This window comes from Lissotriton helveticus, chromosome 5_1, assembly GCF_964261635.1.
Source record: "Lissotriton helveticus chromosome 5_1, aLisHel1.1, whole genome shotgun sequence".
NCBI lineage: Eukaryota > Metazoa > Chordata > Amphibia > Caudata > Salamandridae > Lissotriton > Lissotriton helveticus.
The window spans coordinates 1,596,881,726-1,596,902,048 of NC_136065.1; the positions used below are offsets into that span (position 1 = coordinate 1,596,881,726).

At 41.1% G+C, this 20,323-nt stretch overlaps 1 protein-coding gene across 2 annotated transcripts in view; it reads left to right on the top strand.

The window, feature by feature from the left end:
- KCNC4 (potassium voltage-gated channel subfamily C member 4) overlaps window positions 1–20,323 on the top strand; it is a 490,468-nt gene that overhangs the window by 366,271 nt on the left and 103,874 nt on the right. For both annotated transcript variants that reach the window (XM_078644791.1, XM_078644792.1), the window contains exon 4: window positions 14,077–14,265. In XM_078644791.1, coding sequence (XP_078500917.1) covers window positions 14,077–14,265 — 189 coding nt within the window. The remainder of the gene's footprint in view (window positions 1–14,076; window positions 14,266–20,323) is intronic.

Here is a 20,323-nt window from a genome sequence, read left to right on the forward strand (position 1 = left end):
TAATGTTATGTATTTTAGTATTTTGTATGAGAATTGTTTGTAATTTTAGTATATGTGTTCAAACTTTAGTAGTTAATATATTTTTCTTAAATACAATTTTGCGTTTTTAGTTCCGCAGCAGGTTGTGGGTTTATAGGGTGGGAAGTAATTTAATTTTGTAGATTTTATTTATTATTTATAGTAGTTAATAAAAGAAATTAAATTGAATTTTGTGTTTTTAGTTCTGTAGTGGGTTGTGGGTTTATAGGGGACTAGGGTTGGAAGTAATTTAATTATATGAAATGTATTTAGTAATTTACATTTATTCATAATTGTATAGTTGTGATGTTATTGAGTTAAATGTGTACATTAACTTATTAATTATTGTTTGATAATTAGTTGTTAATTACTTTCAAATAATTAACTATTAATTATTTCTGGTTATTGTGTAACTAATTTGAGGTGTGTGTTGTGGTATTTATAGGTGTAAATGGATGGAAGGGTGAGGAGTAATTTATTTATTTGTTAATTAATTTGTATTAATTAATTATTAATTATTAATTGTAATTGTGTAATTAATTTTAGGTGTGTGTTGTGGAAATTATAGTGTTAAACAATGTGTAATTAATGAATGTTTATTATCTTTTTTAATAATAATATATTTTAATTTAAATATTATTTATCTTAATAATTTTTTTATTGATGTGGTGGCCATCACTTTCCCTACTGTTGAACTCACTGTTGCACTCACTGGAGTGGGAATAGTATTTTCCCCCCTCTTCTATCCGACACATTCCCTACTATTACACTCACTGGAGTGGGAATAGTAATTTTTATCCCTCCACTATCCAACACTTTACCTACTGTTGTATTCACTGGAGTGGGAATAATAATTTGTACCCTTCCACTATCCAACACTTTCCCCACTGTTGCACTCTCTGGAGTGGGAATAGTGGTTTTTACCCCACCGCTATCCAACACTTTCCCTACTGTTGCACTCCCTGGAGTGTGAATAGTAATTTTTACCCCTCCGCTATCCAACACTTTCCCTACTGTTGCACTCACTGGTGTGGGAATAGTAATTTTTACCCCTTTGCTATCCAACACTTTCCCTACTGTTGCTCTCACTGGAGTGGGAATAGTAATTTTTACCCCTCTGCTATCCAACACTTTGCCTACTGTTGCACTCACTGGAGTGGGAATAGTAATTTATACCCCTTCACTATCGAACATTTTCCCTGCTATTGTAATTATTGTGTTGTGAAATGTATGTTTTATTTTATTTTTTACTAGTTTAATGTGTTAATTAATTATAGGATGTTTTTTTTATTTTAAATTATTGATATATGTATATATTTTATTTTTATATAATTTAAAAATGTATAAATTAAACAAAGATAATAGTTAATAAAATGAATTTAAGTAAATATTAACCCTGGGCGTAGTTCGCGAAGTAGTGCTACACCAAGCTACGCGAAGTGCACTTTGCACTTCGCACTACGCAAGCTACGCGAACTGCGTAGTCCGGTAGGAAAAATGATGTTTGCACTGATTGCACAGTGCCGGATGCTTGTCCGCACTGTGCAATCATTGCAAACACCATCTTGCACAGTGCAAGCGGTCGTTTTCGGCTGCTTGAGTAGATTTTTACTCGAGCTGCAGCTTTCTCAATGCGGACTGGTAGTTTCTCAACCCGAGTGGTCGTGAGTATACGCAACCACTCGCAATGAGAAACCTGACCTCCCCGCGTTGAGAATCTCGCTGGGTGGTATATTTTCCACGCTCGCAATCGGCAACGTGATGCTGCTGATCGCGCACAAGGAAAAAGTCTCGCCAGGATGTTGATTTTGCTCGCTCGCGGTCGCCAACTTGACGTTGAGGACCGCGAGCAAGAAAAAAATGCCCGCTACATGTTTTTGCACAGTGCCACGTGCAATTCGCAGAGTTCGTAGTAGCACAAACTACGCACGCTCCACAAGCATAGCGTAGTCCTACGCCCGTGGTTAGTAAATATATGTATATGTACACATTTGTGCGTGTTTATATTTTTTTTTATTAACTTTATTTGTCATATTTAGTTAAAATATATATTAAATCTAATTTTTTTTGTTAAAAAGATTACTATTATTTAATATATTTTGTTTAAGTTATATATATTTTTTAGGTCGCTATTTTTTACATCTATATTTTTTACTTCGATATTTTTTATTCAATATTATTTTACTTACCTGTTTAAGTATTGGTAGTCGATATTTTTTACATCGATATTTTTGTAAACTATATTTTTTACATCGATATTTAAACATGGAACCATTTAATCGTGTACTCAGAGAGACCATCTAAAGTGCTTTATCCAACCAAAGGTTTTGGTATACTGAAATTCAAAAAAAGGTGAGTAGTTACAGATTTTCTCCCAATTCCACGACCGGGAGGACATCGTTTGAGCTAATTCGGAAGAGGAAGGCTTGTACTATGTTGTGTCCTTCATGGACATGCAAAAAATCTCGATGTTTGGAACATGTGAAGAGGGTTAAAGAAAGAATTTAGAGGGAAGTCAAGTAAATGTGAATGAACAAAAAATGGTTTGATGAAAAAAAAGGTGTGAAAGAAACGGCTGGAATGTGGGGGATATGGTCAAGATCAGTAGTCCCGCAAAAGCTTGTCTTCTCCAGGTTCTAAGTTTTTGGCACCTATAAAAGTCATCAAAGTATTTAAGAACGCCATTAAGGCAGATCATAGAGTATGGAATCTCAACAGGGTTGCCAAACTTTCTTCTAACAATGGTATGGAATTGGTCTCAGATAACTCTAAGGAGAGTCAAGCCACAAGCAACAAAAATAAAGTTAGAAATACAAGACTACACACTAAACCAAAGTATTTGAATGATTATCTCCTGCTTTAAAGTGTAATTTTATATAACACATTTCTGTAACTTGTTTTCTTTAGTTTATTAAGTTATTTTATTTGGGAGGGAGATGTGTGGTATTCTGAACTTAAACCAGCCATTGTAAGAATCTTAGAGGCCGATTGCAAAGGCGGGAAGTCCGCCACCGCCGGGCCAGCAGTGAGGACCGCCGGACCGGCGGTGAGGACCGCCGGCCCTGTGGTGGCAGACTTCCCACTATCACCCTGAATATTCCCACCACCAAATTAGGATGGCGGTGGGAATGGGAACGGTACTGCGGCGGCCGTGGTCCTGCAATTCGGTCCTTTTCCGCCCGCCTTGCTGGACAAGGTACTATGGGGCAATGGCGGCGGTGCCGTGCAGGCACCACTGTGTGCATTTGCATGCCTGTCTTTTTGGGAGGAGATTCCGCCGCAAAATGACAGGCAGTGAATGCCTTTGGGGGCCTGTTGTGGTCCCCCGAGGTTGGGGTACTGCACGTGGGGGGTACCTATGCTACCCCCATACATATGCATGTACAAGGTGGCAGGTACCGCACGCCGCAATGTAAAAATACAGGATGCGCCCACCAGTGTGGCGGGCGCATCCCAATTCATATAGCGGGACCGCCACACCTATGACGGGCGCTTCCATTTGCATCGTCCGCCCGCCATCGTAATCGGCCCCTTAGACTTTGTGAGATTCTCCTGCTTTATGTCATTCTTGTGATAGAACTCTGTGCTCCCTGAACTGCTGAGTAGAATGTATTGATTTAGGTGGAAGGACAGTTGTACTGGAGCCAGACCTGAAGCCTAGTCTGGGAGGCTGTGGTGTGAAGACCAACTTGAAACAAATACGTTTTATCTACTTTCTCTGTGTTCTGGATTGGACTTTACAGTGCCACTCAACCAATAGCTTGCAAATTGTAAATGTGTATTTAAATTAAGGTGAGGCCCACAGGGAAATTTGGAAATAGTTTTTTTAGTGATTTGGCATTCGTGTTGGAGATCCCGGGGGCTCCACCCACTCTTTTAATGGTTGACTTCAATCATCGCTTGTCGTCTGTCCAGGAAGAGGACTGTTTTCATGTTGGAAAGTTAAAGAATACTTCATGCCACATTCCCGAAGTGTACCAAAATCAAAATACGATCTTCAGATCATTTGCTCCCTCTCCAAGTTAGGCTTTGTGTGCCTAAATGGATGTATTTGGGAGAATAAGAAGACATCTCAAACATTTGCTTATGGCAACCAGAGTTTCCACATTGATAATATGTTGATACAGGTATGGTATGTTAAGGCCTGTAGAGGCTTTGTGGTGGTAAGGATTATGGGCAGTGTCCATTGGGGCTTACACGCATCTCTCTATTCTAGGGATTAGTTGACCACTATGAGGCTATCCTTTCCAAATTGCTTGACTACCAAGATTGATGATAGATATTCTGCATGTTTAAAGAATGTTCCAAAGATAAAAGATCTTGGGTTTAGGGGGAGTGGGTATCAATGTGTTGGATTAGTACTTGGAGAGTATCGTAGAGGTAGTCAAATATTTCATCCCAATAGTCAGGCAGTGTAATCTTGAGGTATCAACAGAAAGCCCACACCGGTCATCCACCCAGCCTTGGTTTGATAAAGAATGTTTGGAATTAAGGAAATGTCAGAGGGAATGTAGACCATTGAGGGGTCTCCCTCAGGGCTTTATTGTAAAAAGAAATGCAGCACTGATCAGTAGAAAGAAACATGTTTACTATCTGGAAAATTGAGACTTTATGATCCGAACCCTCCAGGCCAAAGGTATGCATAAGTTTTGGAATTTAGTCCAAAGTGGATGTAGTAAGCCAAAGGAAGCCCTAGGGTGTGTGGTGTTGGAGAAAACTTGGGTATCATTCCTTAGTAATATCTATATGACCAGAGGGGTATCTGAGAGAGGAAGGTGGCCAATTCCGTGGAAGGGTTTACTGGGGTTCTTCTCTGAACTTTCCTCAGTGAAACTGAAATCCTCCTTAAAACTAACTAAGGCAGCAGGTCCGGACAACTTACTCGCCATTGTTACAAAATCTAACCCTGATTGGTGGGCTTGTTTTTTCTCTAAAGTCTTTGTTTTTGTAACAAGGACAGGTCATTTTCTGCCTGGTTGGAGGTGCAATAATTAAGCCCATTAAAAAAAGAAGTAGGATGACCCAAGAGATTATCATTTGATCAGTTTGTTCAAAGTTGAAGCTATATTCTATTCCAAGGTGATCTTACTGTCCCTGGAATATTGGATTGAGACCAATAACCAATAAATATGGATCAAGGTTTTAAACAAGGGCACTCTATGGTAGATCATTGCTTTAGTTTGTGGGCTCTTGGGCAGAAGGCAAAGAGAGCGACAGGGAATTTATTTGTTGTTTTGTTGATTTTAGCTCAGGATTTGACCTTTGACACTATTCTGTGGAATAAGCTCTGACATCTGGCCATTCCCACTAGCTTACTTGCAATCCTCCAAGAATTGCACCACCAGAATTAGGCTCAGGTAGTACTATACTTAAATGGGGCCCTTTCTTCATGAATCCCGCTGGGTAATGGGCTAAGGCAGGGCTGTGTCCTGGCTCCCACGCTGTTCTTATTATTTGTAGTAGATCTTCCCTATGCTCTTGATAATACACAATCTTTTTCACTGAAAATGGGTGGCAGACATATCTCGAGGCTTCTCTACACGGATATCTTGGCTATTTTAGATCTGACACATGTGGGCCTCCACAGGAAGATTGAAAGGTTTAATTCATACTGTGTGGCTAGAAAATTTAACGTTAATATAGAGAAAACTAAAATATGTAATTTGGGGGAAAAAATGAAAACATATAAGTGGGTGCTAGGCAATGATACTATGGAGGTGGTAACCTCATATAAATACTTAATAATAAATTACTTTGGGCCATGCATAAAGAAACAGTGGAGGTTTGTGCACTCTCCACTATAGGTAATCTAGTCAAATTTAAAAACACATTCGGAGGACCATCTCTGTCCCCAGTATTTTCTGCTTATAAAGCTATGGTTCCAAATCAATGTTTATTTGGGACAGAACGGTTGACCCTAAGCAAAGAGGCAAGCTGGGGAGAAGTGTGGGGTAAATACCTAAAAAATCTGATAGGCCTTCCCAAAAGCATGATGTGCCTGGCAATATGACTGGAAGGAAACCTGACGGCTTGGAACTTTTTGGCCTTCAAAGCTACCATACACTTTTGGTATAAGCTTTCAACCTCGAAGTTTCAGAAGGTGTCAAGCTTCAAGATGTGATCTAAAGTGGGCTGTGCAAGTTAGAAAAAGATTAATGAAAAGCGCACCATCACTGAGGGTGGGAATCTTTAGAGTAATGGAGGTATCCCACCTATTGAAGGGGGAGTTGAGAGAAGCCTGTAAGAGAGTATCTAGAGAAGCAGATTTCTATTACATTTCAAAACAACCCTCAGCAATTTACACGATGAAGTCCTGGGATAATCTAAGACTGTATCCTTATATATCCGCATTACCAAGCCCCCAGTTGTGCATGCTGCTATTAACATTTAGGGTAGCGTTGAATTTTCGAATTTTAAAACAGGAGGAGTTTGACGCACTTTCTGATTCTGACTAAACACAACAAAATGATGGCCAGAGTGCTCAAACATTTCAATCACTCACTCCCAGGATGCTTGTATCCGGTCCAGGCTGGACTGTTCCCATAGGAAGCAGGGTCAAGACTGATTTGCATATTTGCTGGGTCCAAATTGGAATTACATGGTGAGCTAAAAAAAAGATGGATGTAGATCTTTGTACTGGGGGTGAACGTTTGAAAATTTTGAGCATTCCGTCCATTATCTTTTTGTGTTGCTATAGTCGCCCTAAGGGGGAAGGATATGCCCAGAACTGGGTGGCTTGTTCAATATGCCATTGGATTCAAGCTAGCCTGCCTGATGAAGGGTGATACCCCAAAACTGGTCCCAGGATACTTGTTTCCAATCCAAGGAGGTCCTGGCCTGGCAGTTCAGGCTGAAATGTTCCCATGGGGAGCAGAGTAAAGACTGATTTGCATATAGTTGAGTCCACACTGGAATGGCATGGTGAGCAGAAAAACTATGGATTTAGGCCCAGATCTCTGTACCGGGGTGAATGTTTGACAAGGTTCAGCATTCCATCCATCATCTTTTTGTTTTGCTGTAGTCGCCCTAAGTGGGAAGGGTTTGCCTAAACATGGGTCCCATGTTCACTATGCCATTGGATTCAAGCTAGCCTGGCTGATGAGAGGGGATACGACGAAACTCATCCCATGATGTGTGTTTCTGGTCCAGGAAGGACCTGGCCTGGCAGTTTGGGCTGGACTGTCCCTATGGGGAGCTGGGTCAAGACTGATTTGCAAATGGCTGGTTCCAAACTGGAGTGGCATGGTGAGCAGAAAAGCCATCTCTACTAGGGTGAATGTTTGAGAATGCTCAGAATTCCATCCATCATATTTCTGTGTTGCTATAGTCGCCCTAAGTCAGAAGGGTATGACCAGACGTGGGTCTCTTGCTCACTATGCAATTGGATTGACGCTAGCCTGACTGATGTGGAGTGATACCCCAAAACCAATCCCAGGATTCTTGTTTCCGGTCCAGAGAGGACCTGACCTGGCAGTTCGGGCTGTACTATTCCGAATGAGAGCAGGGTCAAGACTGTTATGCATCTGGTTTGGTCCAAACTGGAATGGCACGGTAAGCAAAAAACAATGCATTTAGGCCACAGATCTCTGTACTGGGAGTAAATGTTTGAAAATATTCAGCACTCCGTCAATCATCTTTTTGTGTTGCTATAGTCGCCCTAAGTGTGAAGGGTATGACCATACATGGATCCCGTGCTCACTATACCTTTGGATTCAAGCTAGCCTGGCTGATGAGTAGTGATACCCGGAGAGCAGTTCCAGGATGTTTGTTTCTGGTCCAGGAAGGACCTGGCCTGGCAGTTCAGGCTGAACTGTTCCCAACTGGAGAAGGGTCAAGACTGATTTGCGTATGGCTGCAATGGCATGGTGAGCAAAAAACAATGGTTTTACGCCCAGATCTCTGTGCTGGAGGTGAATGTTTGACAATGTTCAGCATTCTGTCCATCATTTGTTCTATTTTTGTTGCTATATGATAATAACTGCACCTGTGGATCACGGGCCGCATGAACAAGGAGGTTTTAGATGTGGCTTGAGCGTTTGCAAATTTCTTAAAACTAGCTTGGGCTAGAATTATTTTTAAAGATTAATATTGATTAATGCTGGCTGTACCCCATGTTGATTCTACAGGAAGAGTGTTGATGCAGAAAATTCGATAACAAGTGATATTGTTCTGTATCGTTTATTTTATGGTTAGGTGGGAGGGAAATGAGTAGGTGGTTTTATTGTTTGTGTGTAGGACTTGAGGGCAGAAGTTGGGGTAGGGAATGGGGTTTCTATCATGAATGAGTGTTCATCGTTTTATAGGCATTTGTCTAAACAATAATAAAGATTTTACCTACCTACCTGCCTACCTAAAAATACCTCACATACCTCAACACCACTCATCTGTGAACACTAAAACCCCTCACCACTCCTACACTACACCCATCTCTGAACCCTAAAAGCCCCTTTCTATGCCCGAATTTCAATTATTCCTGACCCCTAAAATCCCTCCTCACCCTGAAGATTACCTATCCCCATACCCTACAGTAGTCCTAAACTCTACTCAATTTTAATGTAATATTAGATTTTTCCTTAAAATTATATTTCTTTTAAAATGTTTGTTTGATTATTTTGTATTTTCTTAAAATTGTCTTTCCTTGATGTGGTTTCCTTCAAAGTGTTTTCTCAGTTTTCGTTTTCCATTAATTCACACAAATCAATCAAATACACCACATCTTCAAGAACTTTTGTGTCTCTATCAGTCTTCTACATTCATAACTAAAATTAAGATAATCCTTGTGGTTCTGGATTTATCTCATAAAATCCAAGAAAAAAGAGGAAGAAAATCCCCTCATTATGTTGTAGACTCATGGATATTGGTTAGGTCTTTCTTACTATCCTGTTAGGAGATACAGAACAGGAAACCATTTGTTTCTTCCTGCTAGACAACCAATTTCATCATCCAAGGATTTTTCCTCTGGTCTGGTACAGTTTTGCTCTTCATTGAAAAGTAATCTATGCACACATTGCTTCTTTCTGATCACAACTGGAAAGGTATTTGATTGTCTTCATTTTGTTATCATCCCAAACATGTACAGACCTTCCATATATTTCTGTGTCTTGTATATCAGCTGGTGCTAAACAGGATGATTCTTCTCAGAATTATATTTTATCAATCCATTAGCATGTCCTACAACACATTCACGAGTAGAATACAGACCAGTTTTCTGTAAAGCTTTGCTTTGAATTTCATTTTTTCTTGTTCTGACAAAGTGAATCTTCATACTCTAGTTCAGTAGGATCTGGTTTCTGCGGCAAAATGAAATATTGTATTAGTTCTCCGACTAATGAAATATCATGGCCTGTTTCCATGGAAACATAAGTTTGACTATACATACTGAGGCTGAAGGAAGGTATGCTGTGACAATATGCCTACCGCTCTGATGTCTCGTTCAGGCACCCCCATGAGCAGCATCCTGAATTTTGTTTACTTTCTGTATGCATTCCCTTGTTCATAGCATCCTGCTCATCTTTGCTGATACCGTTTTTGGTCATGATATAGCAAATCCAATGTTGACTTCCTCCTACCTTAAATATGTCTACCTACCCAATGTTTGGATTGCTAGCAATGGAGCCTTGCAGAATTGGTCTTGGAATGAATATTAGTAGCTGTTCATCATAATCATCTGCGTCATATGTCTTGTTATGAGTGTAATGGCACACTACTGCTAGGCAGATGTCCTACTGAAAATTGAATAAAAAAAATATATGTACAAAAATACTGAGATCAAAATATAGCCCACTAAAATATCGACAATCCTATAATTATAAATAAAGTAACAAAAATGATGATTGAAAAACATCCGACCACAAAACTATCAACAGTTAAAAAATATCTACTACAAAAATATAAACTACGATAGTCTTGAAGTAAATTTTAGGATTATATTTAAAATAAGCAAAATGTATGTATTCATGTAAATGTTCTAAATATTAACAAGTATTAATCATAAAACTTAAAACTATATTTTAAAAAAATGAAATCATCTCAAAATTAAAATAAAATGGAATATACATAAAAATACATGTATTTCATTACATTGTTAATAAAGCAATTTTTTAGAACTCTATAAAAAATGTAAATGATTTTTAAATACATTCTTATGTTTTATCAATTAAAAAATATACATAAATTGTAACCTAAACTTACACTTATTCTAAAGAATAACAAAAATATATCTTACAAACGGATTGATAATGCAAGGACAAATCAAGAATATTTAAATATAAAACTCAAAAACAACAAAATCTAAGCTAAACATAAAACAAATGTAATACATAACCATTCAATAAAATGATAAAACCATTTACCAAAAATGTTATTTTAAGGAACTACTTGTATTTATATTCAATCCAACTAATGTTAAGGAAAATGTATATATGGGGTGGAGGGGAGATTTAATATTACAACTCCAAGCAAAGCAACATTGAGAAAAGTGTTGGACTCTGGGGGATCAGTTTTAATATTCCCTATTCAATGTAAACTAAAGTATAGAAAATGTTTGACTTAGGAAGAGTCAGATTAACTACTCCCACTATAGCCTAAACATCAGTATGTAAAGCATTGGACTTTGGAGAGGCCAAATTTACTATTCTAACTCCAACCTAAGAAACATTAGGGAAAGTGTTAAACTTTGGATGGGTCAGATTTCCTATACTCACTCTTACCTAAGCAGCAGTATGGAAAGGGTAGATTGTTGAGGGGTAAAATATATTATTCCCAATCCAAACTTAGCAAAACTGGGGAAAGTGTTGGACTTTGGAGATGTTAGATTTACTATTCCCACTCGACTGAGCAAAGGTAGAGAAAATGTTGGTATTTGAAGTGACCCCCTTATTATTCTACCTTCAACCTAAGAACTATTAATTAGGGAACGCGTTGGACTTTGGAAGGGTCAGATCTGCTATACCTACTCCAGCTTAAAGTGGAAGGTGTGAGACTTTGAAAGGGGGGCAGATTTACTATTCCCACTCCAACCTAAGAAACACTTAGGGGCCGATTACGATGGCGGGCAGACAAAGTCTGCCCGCCATTGTTGGTGCAAAAGGGAGCTCCTGCCATAGGTGCGGCGGTCCTGCATAACGAATTAGGATGCCCCCACCACACTGGCGGGCGCATCCTGTGTGTTTACCTTGTGGTGGGTGGCAGCACCTGCCACAGTGTAAAAATACAAGTTTTGCATTTGCGGTGCCTGCCACCTTGTACATGCAAATGCAGGGGGGTACCATAGGTACCTTCCACGTGCCACACCTCACCCCCCACCACCATGGGGGCCCGCAACGGCCACCCGAAGGCATTCTCCGCCTGTCTTTTTGTGGAAGGAACTCCGCCGCAAAAGACAGGCATCATAATGCCCACGGCGGTGCTTGCACGGCACCGCCTCCATTGCCCCATGATACCGGAAAAGGACCGCCTTGCGGGACCATGGCGGACGGTCTTTCCGTCCGCCGCGGTACCATTCGCATTCACCCCGCCATCCCAATTCGGCGGTGGGAATATTGAAGTTGATGGCGGCAAGTCCGCCACCGCCGGTCCTCACCACCGGCCCAGCGCTGGCGGACTTCCCGCCAACGTAATGACCCCCTAAGGGAGGTTTGGGACATTGGAGGGATCAGAATTATTATTCCCACTCCAGATTACACAACAGTAGGAAATGTGTTGGACTTTACTGAGGTCAGATTTACTATTCTCACTCTAACCATAGCTGCATTAGGGAACATTTTGGACTTTGGATGTGTCAAATGTACTGCTCCCACTCCACACGGCCTAACCAACAGTAGGGAAAATCAGGATATAAATATACATTAAAAAATATGAAAGAAATTTCCCTAAAAAATTTTTTTAACTAAAATAATCATTAACAAATACCAAACCAATATTAAGTAAAAAGAAAAATAATAAAGCTAAATGAAAGAAAACTAATATTGTTATTGCAAATATGAAACTAAGTTATCTCACATAACTAAAACATACATTTACACTATTAAATATAAAAACTTTACATTTACATTTTGTATAATGAATTAAATAATGTAAATTATTTTGAGAATTATATAATACTATCATAATTTTATTTATAAATTAAAAAATGTATATTTCCAAAATAAAAAAGGCAAACATTTTGCAGAAAAAAATAAAGGCATAAGGATTTAAAGTAAAATATTTAAATAGTCTTATTCTAACATACTACCCAACTAAGCCCAACAATACAAACAAAAGACGAAACAAATATTTAAATAATTTTACTTAATTCAAAAATCTTATAAGTACATTATATATAATAAATAGCATAATAAATTAGTTACAAAATTATTTTAAACACTACCTAGAACACATATAAAACACAACACCAAAACCGTTAACGTATACATTTTAAAATATAACTTGTTTTCTAAAAATCATAAAAAATCCAAATAAATATATTTAGAAAACAACCCAATGAGCAAATACAATTAATAAAAAGGATACAAAACTGGAAAAAATGAAATGAACATAAAAACACCAAAAAGGATAGTTGATATTATGGGTTCTATTTAGTGCCATTGGTATTCTACTATTGATAGTAATGATCCACACCTTTCTAGGGTGCCAATAATTTCAAAGGGGATCTTGGAGTGCATATTGGTAGCCCCCCATTGTATTCGGAGGTGATTATGAGTTAAATGGTCTACACTCCAGAAGCTTACGAGAGTATGCATATCTTCCCACATATATAGTTAATTTAATTGGAAACTGTGACTGAAAAGACTTGACTCTCTCCTATTTTCCCACTTGGTATTAAATTAGGGAAACCATATTGCAGTTTGGTATTGCAGAGTTTAAAGCATGCACTCAATTGAGATCTGTTCTCTGTCTGAGTTTCTTTAGCCTTTCTGAACTTCTTAATGGCAGCACTGTTAAGCATGTTTCAGATCATTCATAGTAGTCTGTTTTATTTTTGTTAAATGCTGTGTGACTAGAATCACCCACCACATTTCAGACAGAAAGCTAAAATCTACTCTCTTCTGTAATGGTCATGTGGCTCTTCTGTACCTCTGGTTTGCTCTATGCCTGAAAGATGTACGAAATCCTCTTCCAAAGGTGAGAAGAAATATTTACCATATCAATATTATTTATGGACATCTGAGCATCTCAGCTATCAAACTCTTAACCTCCTAAAACTGATTAGGCATTGCATGGACATACTACAAGATTCAATGTTCTCAAGACTCAAAAGAGTATATGGAAAGTTGAGTAGAAGCATGGACTCATCTACATTTATTTCCTCCATGTAATTAGCCTATAAAGCCATTCGTATGTGCCTCCTGTATGTTGTGGGCATGTGCACTCATAAGCAGCCATATTGAAATGGTCAAAAAATATTTTAAGATTGTTGCCACCAATACGGCAAGTGACAACAAGTGAATAAAAAACAGAGATAAAAAAATTAGAGCAGTAGGGGGAAGAGTTTACTGGGTGCAGGAAAATGGGGAGGAGACAAGGATGTAGAAAATAAATTAATCCCTCACAGCACCTGAAAGCAAGGTCTAAAGCCAGCAGTGGAAGGATACATCATCCAATCAGAACACTGCGAGACCGAAATGCTCTTGGGCAGGACAAACACAACGAGAATAGCAATAGGATCTGGAGCAGGGCAGTGGGATAGACCACAGAGTCTTTCAATTATGAGCCTATGTCTGAGCACTTTATATGTCATGTAGGGGAGACAATAGATCTTGGCAACAGGAAACTAAAGCTGTCCTGTCCTAGACCTAAGAAAGGAAAAGTGACTTTTTTCTAGAAATCTGAAAAAGCAGAACAGTAAAGATTTTTTAAGAACAAGGAGCAATGTTTTACCTGTCTTCAGGGTGATCTTTACAGAGCCAATATCCAACGATTATAACTGCCTGGTTTGATTGTGCAGTTTTGTCTGCTGAAAGTGTTCTACATCAACTGTTAATTTGCACTCTGTTCATAACATTGCATTTGGATTAAGCGTCTCAGGTTACATTTTGTATTTACTTTCATGGTATACAGATTCCAAACAGAATGGCGATGCAAGCGTGGTGCTGTCCGATGAAGAGTGTGGAGACCCGATGCAGCCCCTGTCTCATGAGCCAAAACGAAGCATGCGGCGCTCCAGCACAAGGGACAAGAGCAAGAAAGCAGGCACCTGCTTCCTGCTGAGCACCGGAGAGTTTTCCTGTGACGGTGGAATCCCCAAAGGTACAAAACCAATTTAGAGTAAAAAAGTACAATGGTAAATATTAGTATCATGTAGGGTGTGTGTGTCAAGACCAAACACTGATGTGTAGGTTTAAACAGCATAGCAGACCTTGACTCCTACCATTTTCTATGTTTCTATGCCAGTAGAGTTACAGTATAACAACGTGAAATAGTATCTGATAGTCCTTTTCACTCTCCTCTGTACTGGCTAGAAACCCTACTGCTGGCAAGATGATTCCAAAACTACTCTTTAAAGCATGCCATATCTTTAGGATTTAAAATAGGGGCCCCACAGGTTCAGTCTTCACCCTGATCACCATGCCTCCCATAATTTGAACAGATGCTTAAAATAGTAAATTTAAATGTTAGGTGACTCAATCCTCAGCAAAGAGACTGGCCCTATTTAATAGCTAAAGGCTAAGGAATGTGACACCTGCCTGCTCCAGGAGACCCACCTCTTCAAGCAGGACTGATGCCGCCTCTGCTCTAACTGGATTCCCTAGACAATACCCTTCTTCAGACGCTAGAAATTCTGGAGGAGTAGCAGCGTTCCTGGCTGCCTCTCTCAGAGGCGCATGTTGAGAAATGTCTATTGTCGAGAAAAGTGGGAGAGGGTTGGTGATTGGGCTGGGTATTGACGGATACACTCCTACCATTGCCACATTATAGGCACTCAATGAAAGGTAAGAAAAGTACCCAAGGTGGCAACAAAGTTAACAAGCTGTTAGCAGCATAACAGGGATAGGGTTACATAGATCAGGGACCGCAATCAGGTTATGATAAGGGGGAGTGTGGAAATCGCTAAAGCTGTGGGAGAGTTTTACAGATATCTCTATACTGCTGTAGTCCCAAGGTTAGTGATCACCAGCTGGAGTTGCTAGACATGGACATAACAATAAAAGAGTTAATCTCCATCATTGCCAGACTGCAGGTCAACTAGGCCCCAGGCCCTGACGGGTTCACTCTATTATTTTTATAAAACATTCTGAAGTGCTCTAGCACCCCCATACCTCTCTTCGACTCATTCACTGATTTTGGGATGTTAATAGAGTCCATGGGCAAGGCAGTAACAACAGTGATTTATAAACCTATCTGTGCCTCATATAGGCCTATCTCATTACTGAACATAGACACTAATTATTTTACTGGGTTACTAGTCAGGAGATTGTGGCCACACAAGCAGGGACTAATTGATCTGGATCTGACTGTATTTATACCAGAGAGGGGATGTGGTCGGGCCAGGGCCACCTTGGCCGCTAAGGATGCAGTAGCAATCTCAAAGGTTCTCACTCTATTAATTCACGCTAATGCCTTTTATAAGCAATCCAGACTTTTCTCCTACTGTAACAGGAGATGCCTTAGAGCACAGACTGTTAAAGGATCATGGATGTCTACGATCAGGTGGGCCTCTATTACTTTGAACAGATAAAGAAAGATTTTGGGATTCATGACGGGGGGGACTGAAGTACCTCCAGATTAGACATTGGGTCATGCACGATGAGGTCGGACCAAACACCAGTTGACCCCTGGCGGCAATTGAAAGATGGCTACTGACAAAATGAGAAGATTTATGGCATAAATACATTTCCCACCCACTCAACATAGGCATGCAATTCTCCAGCACAGAAGAGATGGGAGGAGGAACTAGGTGGCATCGGTCACACACTTAGAATGGTTGCATATCTTCTATAGAGCAAAGGGGACACCCAAGAATGCTATGGGTAGAGACATTATGCTGAAAACCACACTATATTGGTGCTACACACCAGCAAGGATTTATGCTTGGAATGCCGCGAAATCGGTGTAATGCTCCAAGTGGTTTGGAGGACTGATAACTTGCTGCACTTGTTACGGCACTGACCCAACTTAAAAAGTTACTGGCAAGATGTACTGACTGACATAAATTTTATGTTTGAGACAGAGAGCCCACAATTCCTGGCATAGGTAATAGTGTGTCTTTCGAATAAGCAAATGTACCCACTACATTTCCCTAGAAGGCAGGTGATGACACCCCTGTGGTCCATTGCGACAGTGTCAGAACACTGAACCGGGTTCTGCGAGATATGAATGCTGCTGGGTATTTACAAACTCTTGGAAGCACTTGAACAAAGGGAGGCACAGTCTGAGGCAACATGTTAGAGGCAACATGGGCATTATGCATATTGTTCCTTGCAAAGGAATTTAAGGAGCTATCGTGTCCAAGATATATAAAGATAATACACATTACAAACAAATGGGGAACGGTCAATCATGAGCCTCCAAACAGAGATTTAAACAAAAGTTCTGAGAGAACCTCAGTGGACCGAGTTGGAGTATAAAGGGTGTTTATGACAAGCTAAGTAAGCATTGCATACCTATAGATAAATATTCCTGTAAGGTAGGAAACAGGACTGAGGGGAAGAGGATAAGGAGGAGGAGGGGGTTCATGGTTGTTATCAGTTATTTCTTCATTGACCTCTTGTTGTAGGTTGGTTTATGTGTTCTGAAATGCATAAATCAGTAAAAAGATCTAAGCCATAAAATAGAGCCCCACAGCGTATGCACTCATCCATGTACCTGGGTCTGTCCCATGCTTTAATACCCCTCAATCCTGTGCCTTCTCCCCCTGTTCTAGGCTATAGGGCCTCTAGTTACCCATGCAACATGATATTTTAATGATGATGTGAAGACTAGTATTATCTCATCCTGCTTTCCCATCTTCTACTTTTTTGGGGAGACAATTCACACCACAAACATTGTGGCCTTGAGTTGATCTGGAATCAAGCTAACCGTCATTAAGAATGGTGCAACCAAAAGATCAACTACACCAGAATCCGACAAAGACTGAGGAGTGTGCGGCCACCATATAAGTGTAACATGCTGGCTCCTGCCTTCAGGAATACATTCAATGTGGTGGATTTGGATGGAAATCAGTCATGAATAGGAGCCCAGTATATTTGGCAAAATAAGATGCCAGCAACAATCTACCTGAAACACTTACATTATGTTTTACCCAGCACACTTTAATTATGTTTTTACCAACCATTCACATGCCTACAGCTCTCTGTGGCAACCAAATTATACACACTGCTCAGTTCCCTTGTAGGATGGAAAAGATCTGGCCCCTCTCCAAAGGAGACCTAAGGGCCATATTATTAGTGGGGGAGGTGGTGGCTGAGGGGGCCAGTCCACTTGGATGGGACAACTTTGCACTTTAGTGCCAAAAAGGAGGGACCGACAGACCCAAAATAAGGACGAACTGGCACAAGCCAGGAGGATGGGCTGCCCCAAGGTGCAGGAAGGATTCTCACCTACTCCCTGCAATGTTGATGCCTGGTCACTTCAAGTGTCATTTGTTGTCCCCTGGCAGGATGGGAAGGATGTGGTGTTACGACCAAAGCTGTCGACTGTGGCATTGGGGGACCGGGTCTGAATTTCGGCATCAACTCATCATCCTGTGATTCTAAGCAAATCACTTGAACTCCCAATGCCAAAAAAAAGTTAGGTGACCCTGTGGAATGTAATTGGTGCTTATAAAGTGCTCCAATAGCTCTGGGTTGAGTATGCACTATCCGAAACAGCAAAAAATAAAACAGATGGAAGGGCGGAGAGGATATGTACACCCTTACCAGCTTGTTGGAATTCCAGAAATGCAGCACGAATGTGCGCAAGGCTCCCTGGAATGTGCTCCTGACTTAAGATTTCTACCTCTTCGACCAACAGCACCACTTTGCTTCCCCCTCTTTCTTCTGGGCATTTTGATGACTGAGATACTGGAAGGGAGTGTAAGGCTTTCTCCAGTGGTGAGGATAGAGAGTCAGAGCAGTGCAAGCTGGTGATGAGCCACTGGTTATATGATTGCAAAGAATACAAAGATATTGTCTGGCATATACATATACCTGTGTGTAGATTCTTTTCTCGCTTTGGGCGTTGTGGCCTATGTCTATATGGCTACCATTGACTGGGACACTGCAGCTTTACCCCCTTCCCAACCAAAACCTCAGCAAGAGGCCTACTCCCAAAGAGTGATACACATAGATCTGTGATAGTTTGGAAAACATTGGCTGCAGTTTATTAAACTTTGATTTATAGCACGTGCCCCTTTCAAGTCTTTTATTAGGGACCATTAATCTTTCTTAACAGGCCTATCCTAAATCATGTTGACATTTTAATGCTTCATTCACGGTCATAAATTATTGATGACAGCCTACCATAAACCACTGTGACATTTTTATGATGCTCAATAAATCTGTAAGACCATTAATCTTTCAGCATCATTGTCTTGTTACCCTGTCACTCATGAATCAACTAGCCATAAATCAATCAGAATGTTTGTGAGCAAAGTGAGTCTTTGTGCTGGCATTTCTTCTTTTGTGTGTGGGGGTACTCCAGTGACTCTAGCGAAGGCGGTCATCTTCTCTCACCTCTCTGCTGGGCTCTCCATGCCGTCCTAGGTGTGGTAGTGACTGCATGGCTCTTCTCATATCTCCTGGGCTGCAGCGGTGGCTGCAGGGCTCTCCTCAGATCTCGTGGGCTGCGGTGGTGACTGCATGGCTCTCCTCATATCTCCTGGGCTGCAGCGGTGGCTGCAGGGCTCTCCTCAGATCTCCTGGGCTGCAGCGTTGACTGCAGGGCTCTCCTCATATCTCCTGGGCTGCGGTGGTGACTGCATGGCTCTCCTCATATCTCCTGGCCTGCAGCGGTGGCTGCAGGGCTCTCCTCAGATCTCCTGGGCTGCGGCAGTGACTGCAGGGCTCTCCTCATATCTCCTGGGCTGCGGTGGTGACTGCATGGCTCTCCTCAGATCTCCTGGGCTGCGGTGGTGACTGCAGGGCTCTCCTCAGATCTCCTGGGCTGCGGCGGAGACTGCAGGGCTCTACTCAGATCTCCTGGGCTGAGGCGGTGACTGCAGGGCTCTACTCAGATCTCCTGGGCCGCAGCTGTGACTGTTGGCTCTTCTCACTTCTCTTCTCCTGGGCCGTGGTGGTGCCTGTTGCTGAGCACTTTACTTTGCTCTCCCGTGATGTGGCAGTGAACAGTTGGACTATCGTATGTATATCCAGGAACAACGGTGGTGATGCTTCCCTTCTCGGCTGCTGGGCTCTTCATTCAATATTCCCTGGCTGTGGCAGTGAACTGCTGGGCCCTTCCTTCACCAGCAGTTAGGAACCATCATGGTTTTCTTATGTTTCGCTGTCCCGTTGAAATGTAGGTGTCCTGGCTGAGGCAGCCTATTTCCAAACATCCCAAAACCCCTCTGGGGTGTTTTAAACTTAAACACTGCCTAGCATTGGCTGCTTGTGTTCACGCCCCTTTTTGTAGGTTTGGTTCTCTTTGTTCCCCCTTGCCTCCACTCTCGGCCAGGTGGGGGTGCCATTTCCTGTTTGCACCTTTTTGCGCCCTTTGTCCTTCTGGGCACGCCTTTTCCTGGGACTAGGTGGGGTTTCCACTCAGGCCCCTTAAGATCCCTGTGAGTGCACTATACAGTCGGATTTTTTTTCTTCCTGTTTGTACCACCACAGGCCTACATAATACACATTCCGATATCAATTCGTATCTGGTTCCCAATGTTCCAAAGATGGCAGTTCTAGCCAAAAGGCCACACCTCCTCCCCGTTACACAATTTGCATGCAGATATAAAAGAAATACATACACATATACCTAGCCTTTAGGTGCCCTGTAGAGCTTTTAAACTCCTGATCAATGCACTGATAACTGAGCAAGGTGAGCCAAAGTGCTGCTATGGTGTCAGTTTGTAGCGCTCAATGTACTACATTGAGGTTTAAGCAAGTGCTTTGAGGTCGTCGCTGATACTCTTAATGGTCTTCCTATTGGTGCAAAGTAACCTGCAATCATCAATAACAACACATGCATATGTATCCAAAAGCACCTCAGGAACTCTAGAATGCCACATGATGGATGGTTTGTGGTCATGTGAGTGTCTTAGATAGGCATCTCAGTTCAAGTGGCCAGCCTACAGTGAAGTCCAGTAAACCCACCAAGGGGACTAAACTGTATACCAATAAGGAACGACTGGTATATCCAGCCTAAAGCTATACAAATTGGGATACTAGAGATG